The 14,530-nt window shown below is 41.2% G+C and overlaps 1 protein-coding gene across 1 annotated transcript in view; it reads right to left on the bottom strand.

Annotated features, from left to right (window-relative positions):
• Window positions 1–4,613: 4,613 nt before the first annotated feature.
• LOC124545570 (neuronal acetylcholine receptor subunit alpha-7-like) overlaps window positions 4,614–14,530 on the bottom strand; it is a 581,174-nt gene continuing 571,257 nt past the window's right edge. The window contains exons 7-8 of the mRNA XM_047124520.1: window positions 8,863–9,004; window positions 4,614–5,444 (exon numbers count right to left, since the gene is read on the bottom strand). Coding sequence (XP_046980476.1) covers window positions 5,227–5,444; window positions 8,863–9,004 — 360 coding nt within the window. The 3' untranslated portion in view covers window positions 4,614–5,226. The remainder of the gene's footprint in view (window positions 5,445–8,862; window positions 9,005–14,530) is intronic.

Here is a 14,530-nt window from a genome sequence, read left to right on the forward strand (position 1 = left end):
AATGCTGTCTGTCAAATGAATGTAAATAAATTCCGAGGCACTCACTTGAAAAAGATATTATACTCAAAATTTCCAGATAGCACACTGAAATAAAAATTTTAGAGCCAGACTTGAAGGATAACTTAATTTAAACAATTTATTATGGCTGCAATACCCTATGCCAAGAAAACATTTAGAAAATATTATAGTGAAACAACAGACTTTCCATATTAATGTATTCTTTTGTAATTTAGAGATATGTCACAGTCAAATATACTGAAGAGTCAAAGAAAATGGTACACCTGACTAATATCGTGTAGGGCCCCCACGAGCATGCAGAAGTGGTGCAACATGACGTAGCATTACTCCACTAATGTCTGAAGTAGTGCTGGAGGGAACTGACACCATGAATCGTGCAGGGCTGTCCATAAATCTGTAAGAGTACGAGGGGGTGGAGGTCTCTTCTGAACAGCATGTTGCAAGGTATCCCAGGTATGCTCAATAATGTCCATATCTGGTGAGTCTGGTGGCCAGCAGCAGTGTTTAAACTCAGAAGAGTGTTCCTGGAGCCACTCTGTAGCAATTCTGTATGTGCGGGGTGTCACATTGTTGTGGTGGAATTGCCCGAGTCCATTGGAATGCTCATCGGACATTAATGGATGCAGGTGATCAGACAGGATGCTTATGTTCATGTCACCTATCAGAGTCATATCTAGACATATCAGGAGTCCCATATCACTCCAGCTGCACATGCCCCGCACCATTATAGAGTCTTCGTGAGCTTGAACAGTCCCCTGCTGACATGCAGGGTCCATGGATTCATGAGATTTCTCCACACCCGTACACATCCATCTGCTTGATACAATTTGAAATGAGACTTGTCTGACCAGGCAACATGTTTCCAGTCATCAGCAGTCCAATGCTGGTGTTGACATGTCCAGACAAGGCATAAAGCTTTGTGTCGAGCAGTCATCAAGGGTACACAAGTGGGTCTTTGGCTGCGAAAGCCCATGTCAATGAAGTTTCTTTGAATGGTTCACATGCTGATACTTGTTGATGGCCCAGCATTGAAATCTACAGAAATTTGTGGAAGAGTTGCACTTCTATCATGCTGAATGATTCTCTTCAGTCGTCATTTGTCTCGTTTTTGCAGGATCTTTTTCCGGCCACAGCAGTGTCAGAGATTTGATATTTTACCGGATTCCTGATATTTGTGGTACACTTGTGAAATGGTCGTACAGGAAAATCCCTATTTCATCACTACCTCGGAGATTGTGTGTCTCATCACTCATGTGCTGACTATAACACCATATTCAAACTCACTTAAATCTTGATAACCTGCACTGTAGTGACCAATCTAACACCTGTGCCAGATAGTTGTCTTATATAGGCATTGCTGACTGCAGTGCCATATTCTGCCTGTTTACATATCTCTGCATTTGAATACACATGCCTATACCAAATTCTTTGGCACTTCAGAGTATTTACTGCCTGGTAAAGAAGTCCATAGTGAGTGGCTCTCATAGTTCTTGTTTCATGTTATTTATTTAGCAGTTTTAATTGTCCTTTGTTTAAAAAAAATTGCAGGTACTTTTGCAATAATGGTAATTAGAAGTGATTGAGGAGGTCCTTTTTTATGGGCTACATAGGATTAGATTACTTGTATAGCACAGAACATATTTCATGCGAGACTGTAGTATGCAGCACTATCCTGCTTTTAGAAATACTTACGCAAGTTACCTATAACTAAACCATGTTCAGATTAAAGCAAATTGTAAGCAATGATTCTTAATTGTTAGTACATCCTCCAGAATTAGTTTATAATGGCTGCCCATCATGTTACTATGTGCTGTAACTCATTCCACATCCCTAAGACCTTTCTCGATTATGAATGAGTAAATTAACCTCCTTCTATAAGTATCCTATCAGTAGTATAAAACATTAAGAATACTTGGGAAATGATTCATCAGAAAAGTCAATATTTGTTTACACACTGAAGTGACAGAAGTCATGGGACACTCCTAATATCATGTCAGACCTCCTTTTACCTGGTGTAGTGCAGCAGCCCAATATGAAATGGACTCAACAGGTCATTTTAAGTTCCCTGCAGAAATACTGAGCCATGCTGCCTCTATAGCTGTCCATAACTGCAAAAGTCTTGCCAGTGCAGGACTGTGTGTACATACTGACCTCTCAATTGGATCCCATAAATGTTTGAGGGATTCATGTCAGGCAATCTGGGTGGCCAATCATTTGCTCAAACTGTCCAGAATATTCCTCAAACCAATTATGAACAATTGTGGCCCAGTGACATGGTATGTTGTCATCCATAAAAATTCCATTATTTTTTTGGGAATATGAAATTCATGAATGGATGCAAATGGACCCCAGGTGGCTGAAAAGAACCATTTCCAGTCAATGGTCAGTTCAGTTAGACCGGAGGACCAAGTCCATTCCATGTAAACACAGATAACATCATTATGGAACCACAACCAGCTTACACAGTGCCTTGTTGACAACTTGGGTCCATGGCTTCATGTGATCTGCACCACTCTGGAACCCTACCTTCAGCTACTACCAACTGAAAGTGGCACTCATCTGACCAGGCTATAGTTTTACAGATGTCTAGGGTCCAGTAGATATGGTCACAAGTCCCGGAGAGGGGCTGCAGGTGATGTCATGCTATTAGCAAAGGCAGTTGCTTGGGTCATCTGCTGCCATAGCCCATTAACACCAAATTTCACCACAACTTCATGGCACTGTTGTAATGGATACTTTCATAATATGTCTGAAATTGATTCTGTGGTTATTTCATGCAGTGTTGCTTGTCTGTTAGTACTGACAACTCCATGTAAATGCCAAAGCTCTCGGTCATTAAGTGAAAGATGTCAGCCACTGCATTGTCTGTGGTGAGAGGTAATGCCTGAAATTTGGACTTCTCACGACACTTTTGACACTGTGGATCTCAGAACATTGAATTCCCTAACAGTTTCCAGAATGGAATGTCCTACATATTTAGCTACAACTACCATTTGGCCGGGCCATGGTTTTGCAGTTGTCTAGGATCTAACCAATGTGGTCACAAGCCCAGAAAAGGCACTGTAGGTGATGTCATGCTGTTAGCAAAGTCATTCCACTCAGTCTTCTGCTGCCACAGACCATTAATGCCAAATTTTGCCACAATCTACCATGGATATGTTTGGTGTATGCTCAAATTGATCTTTGCAGTTATTTCACACAGTGTTGCTTGCCTGTTAGCAATGACAACTCTATGCAAACTGTGCCACTCTCAGTCATTAAGTGAAGGCCATCAGCCACTGTGTTATCTGTGGTGAGAGGTAATGACTGAAATATGGTATTTGTGGCACACTCTTGACACCACTAGACCTCAGAATATTAAATTCCCTAATAATTTCCAAAATGGTATGTCCAATGCATCTAGCTCCAGATTTCATTCTGCATTTAAAGTCTGTTAATTCTCGTTGTGTGGCCACAATCATGCCAGAAACCTTTTTACATATATCCACCAGCCCACTGCCCTTTAATACCTCATGTAGATAATACTGTCACCATCCGTATAAGTGCATGTTGCTATTCCATGACTTTTGTCACCTCAGTGTACACATATTTATGCAATACATTCATATTTAGACCTGGCATGTCTCTCAAAATCTGCACCTTTTTAGATCTGTGGGGAGCAGTGCTGGATACAACTATGGTCTTAAGTGCCCACCCGGTTCGCCGTGCGGTCTAACGCACGACTTTCCGGGCAGGAAGGAGCACCTGGTCCCTGGCACGAATCTGCCTGGCAGACCTGAGTCGAGGTCCGATGAACCGGCCAGTCTGTGCATGGTTTTTTGGCAAATGCAGGCTCGTTCCCCCTATTCTGCCTACTTACACTATGTCGGCGATTGCTGCGCAAACAAGTTCTCCATGTATGCATACACCACCATTACTCTACCGCGCAAACATAGGGGCTATACTCGTATGGTGTGAGACGTTCCCTGGGGGGCTCCACGGGAGGCTGAACCACACAATAACCCTGGGTTCGGTGTGGGGCGGTGGAGGGGTGAAGTGGACTGAAGTAGTCGCCGTGAGGTAGTGGACTACCGCGGCTGCGGTGGGGACGGAGCCTCTCCATCATTTCTAGGTCCCCGGTTAACATACAATACAATACAATGGTCTTAAGTTCTAAACAATTAATCCACAACTGTAAAAGTATTAGATTTGGCCTTGTATCTATCTCATGTGTAGCTTTGCTTCTCAAATAATGTGTTTTTTATTTTGCTTCATTTATAATTATTTTAGTATATGAAAGGTGCAAATTGTGTCCAGAACTCTGAGTATTTTATAATTGTGCACTGTAGTTTGATACAAAAAGAAAGAAAAGGTAAAATAGTTTTTTGGTATTTTATTTTGGTGAGCTTGGCACAACAAAAAGCATTTAATTTTGAGCAGCATGTCAGTGTTATGTATTTTATGCATGTTACTTAATATTTTTTCCATTCAGATTACAATTCACTCATGCTGTATTCACAAATATTGCATACATATCTCATATGACACACACAATTTTGAAACATATCTACAGAAATTATTAATTTATTTACAAAGTTCGTTTTAATCACTGTCAATTGAGCATTTTTCTTCAAAGCTAAATACAAGTTTAGAAGTCTCTTTGTTTTGTACAAAGTTAATTTAAATTGATATAGTGTTACAAAATTTCATCCTAGCTACTCTCTTGCAATAATAGAGTAGCATTAATCATACAACATTTGAATACAATCTTTTTTTTTCAATGTGAAAATGGCAAATAAGCTAAAAAAATCATTGTTTTGATATTGGTAATATCTAGCCTTGACTAGATGTTGACTTCATCACTTTTGTGGAAACAGAGTGTTCACAGTTTTCCACTTTGGAATCAGCACACTTTAAAATAGTTCCAGGACACTCTGAAAATTCACATTTTTCATCATTGTACTTGGCATGGGGACAATATAAACACTTGACAGTAACAGAAATTTTTATGATCATTTCATGTACTCTTATTACAAATTAAGATAAAATTGACATTCTCCTTGTCACAGTTTATCTCCATTTTATAACTGTTTCACTAATAAGTGAAAAAACACTTTCAGTTCACTCCTGATTTCTGACATTTCACATAGGAACTTCTTGCCCTTGAGTGCACATTTCTCCCTTTACTTTTATGGTACTGGACTTATTTGCACACAACCAGTAGAAGCATCATGGCCCATATGGAGAACCACACAATATAACAGTGGTAGTTACAGCTGTTGTGAGCAGGAAGACCCAAAGAAGAAAACGATCACAAACGAGGGCTACTTGTTTCCATTCAATTTCTGTGGTGTCTCTTCTCTCTTGCTCAGCCAGACGAAGTTCATTACGTTCAATTGTATGGTTGACTTTGTTCAGCACTCTCAGAAACTGTGCCTCGAAGGTGTCTAATAACAAACAAATTACATAATAACAATGAGTATGCTGTTCATGAAAAATATTATTTATGTTTACATATACAATACATTTTCTTCTTTTTCAAAATTGGAATGTCCACTCATTTTTAATGTAACAGTGGTTATAGTAAAAAATGAGAGGAAGCTTGGAGATTCAGTGTGGGACTGAGGTTGTGATAAAAGAAATAACTTTTTGATTTACGGATTGTGGACATTAACATGTCATCTGAAGAAATGAATACAAACAAATGTGGCATACCAGATCCAAATTTAAATGAACCATTTCATAAAAGGGAAGGCATTACGACTGGGGATGCTGTTGAACAGTTAGTGCAGAAATAATTGATATGCCGAAATTAAACTGGAGTGATAGACAAATTATGGAGGAAAAATACAAAAGAGTGGAGACTAATAAACAGGTGTTATATCATTGCCTTTAAAGAAGATCAAGGGATAGAAGGAAGAATAAAGAAAAAAGAAAATACTAGGAAATATTTTAAATTCTTAAGAATGAAACAGATGAATAGGTGTGAGTGTGTGCCCAAAGTTAACATGGTAAGAGAAGTAGGAGACAAATGTCAAGTACTGAGTGGGTTGTAAATGCGTAAATTATGTTCTGCTGAGTGGGTGTGGGTGCACAGAGATAAAATGGTAAGGTAAGAAGGAGGTGTCACAGAGATGGAAGAAGGGTGGAAACAAAGACAGATAGTGAGGGAATATGAGGTGTTGGGTGGGACGTAAACACAGAGGTGTTGTTCTACTGGACAGCAGAAGGAGGTCATATTCTGAGAGGCTTATGATCATTTGCAATCATGGACAAATGACAAGCATGAAAATAAAATAAGTTATGAAATCAGTGGCAAAGTGGTCAGTGTCACGCTTTGAAGAGTACTATGCAAATGAATTTTTTCGCTGTCTATGACTAGTTATTGCAGTAAAGAGTCATAAAAACAGGATACCAAATGAATTTTCATTTAACAGTTGTGACATTAATTGAATAAACTGAAACCATTTGAGTCTAAATGTGAACTGTCTGCAACTGAAATTCTAGCTGTACACTTTTTGATATAAAAACTGGAAAACACACTCCAGTAAAACTTGCATAACATTTTCAGTGAGCAATGTACTTTTTTTCTGTGTCAGAGTCAAAATGCACGTACTTTCTGTCTATTACGACATGAGCTGGGTCATTCTTTAACACTCAATCCACTCTTTCTAACTTCTCCCAGTTCATTTATTATTAGTTCCATCACAGTGGAATGTTCACAGGTAAAGTGTTGGCCACAGATACTGTATAGTTTGTGTGGTTTTTTTTTTTCCTAATTAAGCTGAATACGATTACCTGTTCTATTAATTAAATGTAAAAAAGGAAAAAGTTCAGTATTTGGCAATTGGGTTTGTGTACTGGAGTCTTCATATGAAATCTTGAGTTGTTAGGCTAGTATTTAAATCCATTGCATACTAGATTCATAGTCCTGTTATGGATGTTAGCATACTACACTACTGGCCATTAAAACTGCTACACCAAGAAGAAATGCAGATGATAAACGGGTATTCATTGGTCAAATATATTATACTAGAACAGATATGTGATTACATTTTCACGCAATTTGGGTGCATAGATTTTGAGAAATCAGTACCCAGAACAGCCACCTCTGGCCGTAATAACAGCCTTGACTCGCCTGGGCATTGAGTCAAACAGAGCTTGGATGATGTGTACAGGTACAGCTGCCCTTGCAGCTCCAACATGATACCACAGTTCATCAAGAGTAGTGACTGGCATGTTGTGATGAGCCAGTTGCTTGGCCACCATTGACCAGACATTTTCAATTGGTGAGAGATCTGGAGAATGTGCTGGCCAGGGCAGCAGTCAAACGTTTTCTGTATCCAGAAAGGCCTGTACAGGACCTGGAACATGCGAACATGCATTATCCTGCTGAAATGTAGGGTTTCACAGGGATCGAATGAAGGGTAGAGCCACAGGTCATAACACATCTGAAATGTAACATCCACTGTTCAAAGTGCTGTCAATGCGAACAAGAGGTGACCGAGATGTGTAACCAATGGCACCCCATACCATCACGCCGGATGATATCCCAGTATGGTGATGATGAATACATGCTTCCAATGTGCGTTCACCGCAATGTCGACAAACATGGACGCGACCATCATGATGCTGTAAACAGAGCATGGATTCATCCGAAAAAATGACGTTTTGCCATTCGTGCACCCAGGTTCATTGTTGAGTACACCATCGCAGGCACTCCTGTCTGTGATGCTGCGTCAAGGGTAACCGCAGCCATGGTCTCAGAGCTGATAGTCTCTGCTGCTACAAAAATCATCGAACTGTTTGTGCAGATGGTTGTTGTCTTGCAAATCTATTGAGTCAGGGATCGAGACATGGCTGCACGATCCATTACAGCCATGCAGATAAGATGTCTGTCATTTTGATTGCTAGTGAAACGAGGCCATTGGGATCCAACACGGCGTCCGTATTGCCCTCCTGAACCCACCGATTCCATATTCTGCTAACAGTCACTGGATCTTGAACAATGCGAACAGCAAAGTCGCAATACGATAAACCGTAATCGCGATAGGCTACAATCTGACCTTTATCAGAGTCGGAAACATGATGGTACACATTTCTCCTCTTTACACGAGGCATCACAACAACGTTTCACCAGGCAACACTGGTCAACTACTGTTTGTGTATGAGAAATCGGTTGGAAACTTTCCTCATGTCAGCACATTGTAGGTGTCTCCACCAGCGCCAGCCTTGTGTGAATGCTCTGAAAAGCTAATCATTTGCATATCACAGCATCTTCTTCATGTCGGTAAAATTTTGCGTCTGTAGCGTGTCATCTTTGTGGTGTAGCAATTTTAATGGCCAGTAGTGTATTTATGTATGTTGCTCTTGCAACTGAGTTCTCTTAGTTCATGCTACAGGAAGGTAACATCCAGACTTTCAGTGTGGGTTTCTGTCATTAGGCTATTATGTTCACAAACATTATATTGGTATGTATTGATAGAATTTTGACTAATGTGTTATTCATTTGTGTAATTTTTTATTTTCCAATGTATTACATAACTAATTTTTTGTTACAACAAGTCCACATAAGTGTCACAAGGTGTGTAGAGCTATGACCAATAATTAAAAAGAATTCTATTTAAACTTTCTCTGTTTAAAGTGGCTATGGAGTATTATGTTGCATGAAAGCGTGATACTTCATTTTGATTCTTGAAATCATTACCTGTTAGATGCATATTGATTTTGTGTGTGTCAGTAATAGATTAAGAAACATGCTAATTAAATTCATCACACTCGCACATGATAAGCTACAAATGAAAACAAACAAGATAAGAATATTTTTATTTTGAGACTTGGTGTAATGCTGGAATTTGCTAGTACCTGGAGTTGAATCAGCTCTACAGCGTCGTGGCAGGAAACGAGGTGACATCTGTTGTGGATCGGGGTAGTCAACATCATCTACAGTCCACTTGTCAGGAGGTCTTGGACAATCTAGCCTAGTACCTGTTCGAGGATTGATATCCTATAATGGAAGGAAATTGTACAGAACTGAGTCAAAAGTTTTAAGATAATAGTGTGATTGAGTTGATAATCTGCTTAAGGTAGCTGAAGTAATAATTTGGTCTGTTTGTATCAGTGTATTACTTTCTAAATAACATTAAACAGAAGAGACACAAAAGATGGAACTCAGAATTGTCTACAGGAGAAGAATGAAATATTTTTTTATAATTCAGTGGTATTATTCATTGTTTGCACAAATTCATACATATAGCCATTGATTTACTGTTGAGGTTTCTTTCAGTGTCTCCATCATAAGTTGGCTTCGCTAAAACTTGAATTTTCTAATCTTAACTTAGGTTATGTTTGTAACCATGTGTGAATGAAGTAGATTTATTATGAATAGCAGATAGTGAAAAATTCATAAATATTTGGAGAATCAACAGTATAAGTAAAGAGAGATTGTTACTCACCATAAAGATGACACATTGAATTGCAGGCAGGCACAATGAAAAGACAATTACACATTAGCTTTTGGCAGAAAGCCTTATTCAGAATGGACACACACACACAAGCTCACCTTATGCCCACATGATTGACATCCTCAGCTGCTTGGGCTGGAAAGCAACTGTCAGTAGAATGGAATCAGCAGTTTGGAGGAGACGGGGAAGGGCACAGATAGGGGAAGAGAGGAGTGCTGTCTGGTGGACCCTGCAGGAAGTAGACTACCATCATGTGCAGGGTAGAGGTGAGAAAAGGTGAGGAGCAGGGAGGGGGAAGATGAGCAGGTGCGTTGGCAGAGGGCGGGACATGAAGATGGTGAGACGATGAGAACAGGGATGAGGGTGATATAACCGGATCCCATTGGTTGAGCTCAGGACAATTTCGAGGGTATAGAATGTGTTGTAAGGATAGTTCCCCTCTACACATTTCAGAAAAGCTGATGGTGTAGGGGATGATCCCGATGGCCCACGTGGTGAAGCTGCCATTGAAATCAAGAATGTTCTGTTCAGCTGCATGATGTACTTTGCTCTTGTCGACAGTTTGGCAGTGGCTGTCCACCCTGGTGGAGAGCTGGTTGGTAGTTGTATCAATATAAAAAGCTGTGTAATGATTGCGGCAAAACTGGTTTTATGACAGGGCTGCTTTCTGATGAGGTAGGATAAACCTGTAATAGGACCAGAATAGGAAGTGCTGGGTGGATGGATTGGGCAGGTCGTGCACTTAGGTATTCCACAGCGAAATGATCCTTGTGGCAAGGGTTTAGGATTGGGTGTGGCTTAGGGATGGATTAGGATGTTGTGGAAGTTGGGTGGGTGATGGAACACCACTTTAGGAGGGGTGGGAAGGATCTCAGGAAGGATGTCCTTCATTTTAGGGCACGATGACAGGTATATAAAGCCCTGGCAAAAGATGTGGTTGAGTTGTTCCAGTTCGGGTTGGTATTGGGTAACAAAGGGAGCATTCCTTTCTTGCTGGTTCTTGGGGATGGTGAGAGGATTGGGTACATGTGGCAAGATGGCATGGGAGATCTGTTTGTGGACTAGGTCTGAGGGCTAGTGCTTGTCTGTCTCCGGGTGGCCAGGCTGTAAGAGAGGGATTTTTTTGGTGTGGAAAAGATGACAGATTTCGAAATGCAGAAGATATTGGTGGTTGGTGGGTTTGATATGGACAGAGGTGTGGATGGAGCCATCAGGGAGGAGGATGTCAGTGTTCAGGAAGGAGGCACACTGAGTTGAGGTGGACCAGGTGCAGCTAGAGAGAAAGTGTTGAGATTGTGAATGAATGATGACAGGATGTGTTGGCCCTGAGTCCAGATTGTGAAGATATCATCACTGAACCTGAGCCATTTTAGAGTTTGGCATTGAAGGTTTGCTGCAGATGGCCCATAAACAAGTTGGTATAGGAGGGTGCCATGTGTGTACTTATAGGTGTGCCGTGAATTTGCTAGTATAACATCTCTTCAAAGGAGAAGTACTTATGAGTTAGGACAAAGTAAGATGTATGAGGAATGAGGTAGCAGGTTTTGAGTCTGAATGGCATTGGTGTAGATCATGTTCAATAGCGGTGAGACCATGGACATGAGGGATGTTGATGTATAGGGATGTGGCGTCAACAGTGATGAGTAGGGATCCAGGAAGTAAATGTGTGAGGGATGGTAGAGAGTTGGTGAAGAAAGTGGTTGATATCTTTGTTGTGAGAGAATAAATTCCAGGCAGTTGGTTGGAGGTGACGGTCAATGAGGGCCGAAATTCTTTCAATGGGGGCACAATAACTAGCTACAATGGAGTGACTGGGGTTGTTCATGGATTTTAGGGGTCATGTGTGGGGGAGTGGGATGTCATAGGCATGATCCAGAGCCAGACACCATAACCTGATTCCTTCACAACCTCAACACTTTTTCTCCCATTCACTTCACTTGGTCCTCCTCAACCCAGTGTGCCAATTTCCTGGATGTTGACCTCCTCTTCTCTGATGGCTTCATCCACACCTCTGTCCTCATAAAATCCACCAACAATCAAACAGTACCTGCATTTCAACAACTGTCATCCCTTCAGTGCCAAAAAATTCCTCCCATACACCTGGCCACCTGGGGATGGTGTATCTGCAGTTTCAAGAACTTCCTTACCCAGTATGCTGAGCGTCTCATCAAGGCCTTCACAGATGGGTGCTATCCCCCAGACCTATTCTGAAAACAGATCTCTTCCATTTCCCCACACACACCCAATCCTCTCAACACCTAATACCACCCTGTACTGGAAAAAAACTGAACTTCATCCTTTGTCAGGGCTTTGATTACTAATAACCATGCCCTGGAATGGGGGCCATCCTACCCAAGATACTTCCCATCCCTCCTAAAGTGGTATCCCATTCAACCTTCACAACTTCCTAATCCATCTTATGGCACTCCCAGTCCCAACCCCTTGCTATAGGGACCACATTCTTGTGGAAGTCCCTGATGCATGAACTGCGATCTACCCACCCAACACTTCCTATTCAAGTACTGATACCTCATCAGAGGCTGGGCCATCTTTGAAAGCAGCCATGTCACACACCAGCTCTGCTGCTACCATTGCACAGCTTTTTATACTGGCTTGAATATCAACCAGCTGTCCTCCAGGAGGAACAGCCACCGTCAAATTGTGGCCAAGAGCAAAGTAGACCACCCTTTGGCAGAACATGCAGCTGAAAAGAACATGCTTGATTTCAATGGCTGCTTCACTACCTTAGTCATCTGGATCCTACCGCCCACCACCAGCTGTTCTGAACTGCTCAGATGGAAGTTATCCTTACAAGGCATCCTCAGTTCCTGAAATTATCCTGGCCTCAATGTTCAGTAACCTAATGTCCCCATACCCTTCTTCCCAGTTTCCACCTCTTCTGCCCTCTCTCCTCCTTCATATTCTCATCCCCTCACCCTCTTTGTGCGATGCCCTCTGCCAACATATCTGTCCACCTTTCCCCTTCTCTACTCATTTCATTTTTCTCCCCCCTCCCCCCCCCCCCCCCCCCCACCACCTTTGTCCTGCCAACCATACTCAACCACAGCCTGCCAATGCAGCATCTGTTGGTAGTCTGGTCCTTATATGCTCTGCCAGACAGGGCTCGTCTCTCCCCAAAAGGGTACTTTGCTGTTTCTCAGCTGCTTTCCAGTCTGAGCTGCTGGAGGTGGTGATCATGTGTGCATCAGGTGTACTTGGTTGTGTGAATGAATGTGTGTATGTTTTCTTACCTGAAGGAGGCTTTGGCTGAATGGAAATGGAAATGAGCGTTTGACATCATTGGCCAGGAGGCCCCTTGCGATGTAGGTCCGGCCGCCTTGGTGCAGGTCTTAATTACATTCAACACCACAGTGTGTGATCTGCGTGCCAGATGAGGATGAAATGATGATGAAGACACCACAAGACCTAGTCCCTGAGCGGAGAAAAACCCTGACCCAGCCGGGAATCGAACCTGGGCCCGTAGGATGGCAATCCATCATGCTGACCAGTCAGCTATCAGGATGGACTTTGGCTGAATGTTGATGTGTAACTGTCTTTTTGTTGTACCTTTCTGCAACTCCTTAACAATGAGCAGCAGTCTGTGTTTCCCTTATATTGTTGATATTCCAGCCTGAGGTTTCCATTGTTTAAACATTTGAAAACATTTATAGACATTTATTAACAATCAATACATATTATAAAAGTGGTGTGTGTGTGTGTGTGTGTGTGTGTGTGTGTGTGTGTGTGTAATTTCCAAATCTCCTCCTAAACCACTGGGTTGGTTTTAACCAGACTTCGTGCACATATCTAATATTCTTAGAGAACAATCTCTGGTGAGCCGAGAACCACCTACTTATTATATTCCTGAAGATAAACAATGAGATGTGCAAAAAACCACATATGACATTTAAATTTATTACTTCTGTGCTACTAACTCTATTCACAATAAATTTTGCAGATAGTATCCACATATGCTGCTAAGTGCACCTACAAAATTGGTGAAACGCTGAGTTCAGAAGATATGTTGCCATAATGAATTGAGATGCATGAAAACGTTTCCATTGTGCACAATATTTAAGTTTTATACTTCTTTGCCACTAACTCTATTTGCAACACATTTTGCAGACAGTGTCTACACATGCCATCAAATGTACCTGCACAAATATATCATTGTAAGTCACATAGCTCAAGAGATATGACATCATAAACTGAGATGCATGAAAAAATGCCACATCATACATGAAGTTTTAATTCACTCATTCTGGCTGGGGCTAAGCCATATGTCTGCAGTAGCCTATCTTCCAGGAGATCTAATGCTGCACGTTTTATGGGAGAACTTCTGTGAAATGTGGAAGGTAGGAGATGAGGTACAAGTGGAAGTAAAGCTGTGAGGATGGATTGCAAGTCATGCTTGGGTAGCTCAGTTGGCACAGCACTTGCCTACAAAAGGCAAAGGTCCTGGGTTTGTGTCCCAGTCCAGCATGAAGTTTAAATCTTCCAGGAAGTTACATACTAGCTGACAGACCTGGAATTGCCCATGTATTTATTTTACCAATTTTCTATTAGAAATGAAAACAAAAAATGAAGTGTGTTTGTGGTGTAATATCCCGGACAGTTTCTGTACCATGGGTGCAGCTCCTTCATGTATCTCCAACACAGTTTTGTAAACATCTCTATGGCAAAGCCTCTTAATAGCTCTTTGAAGGCTATCATTTTTGCCCAAAGTCATTCGTGCTTCATGGCTGAAACCTGTCAAAAGCATTGTCAGGTGATGGAGATTTCCTTAAGCTGACTCAAATGTACGAGTGTCTTAGTAAAGCATGAGATATTGTTACACAGTAAATTTAATATGAAATTTAGGTATCTTGTCCACATTTCATTCTCAACATTGTGGCAACTAAAATCGACCATACGGAAAGTATACTCTATGGACTTTTACCTCTGCAAACTCTTCAAAATTTCGTGCAATGGTTTACTATATTTAATGCTGCATAATAACTGCGTTGAACATCGAAACAAAATTAAGTCATTTATGGGGGGAAGGTATCAGTCAAGAAGATGTGTAAAAA

This window comes from Schistocerca americana, chromosome 1 (assembly GCF_021461395.2).
Source record: "Schistocerca americana isolate TAMUIC-IGC-003095 chromosome 1, iqSchAmer2.1, whole genome shotgun sequence".
In the NCBI taxonomy this organism is placed as follows: domain Eukaryota; kingdom Metazoa; phylum Arthropoda; class Insecta; order Orthoptera; family Acrididae; genus Schistocerca; species Schistocerca americana.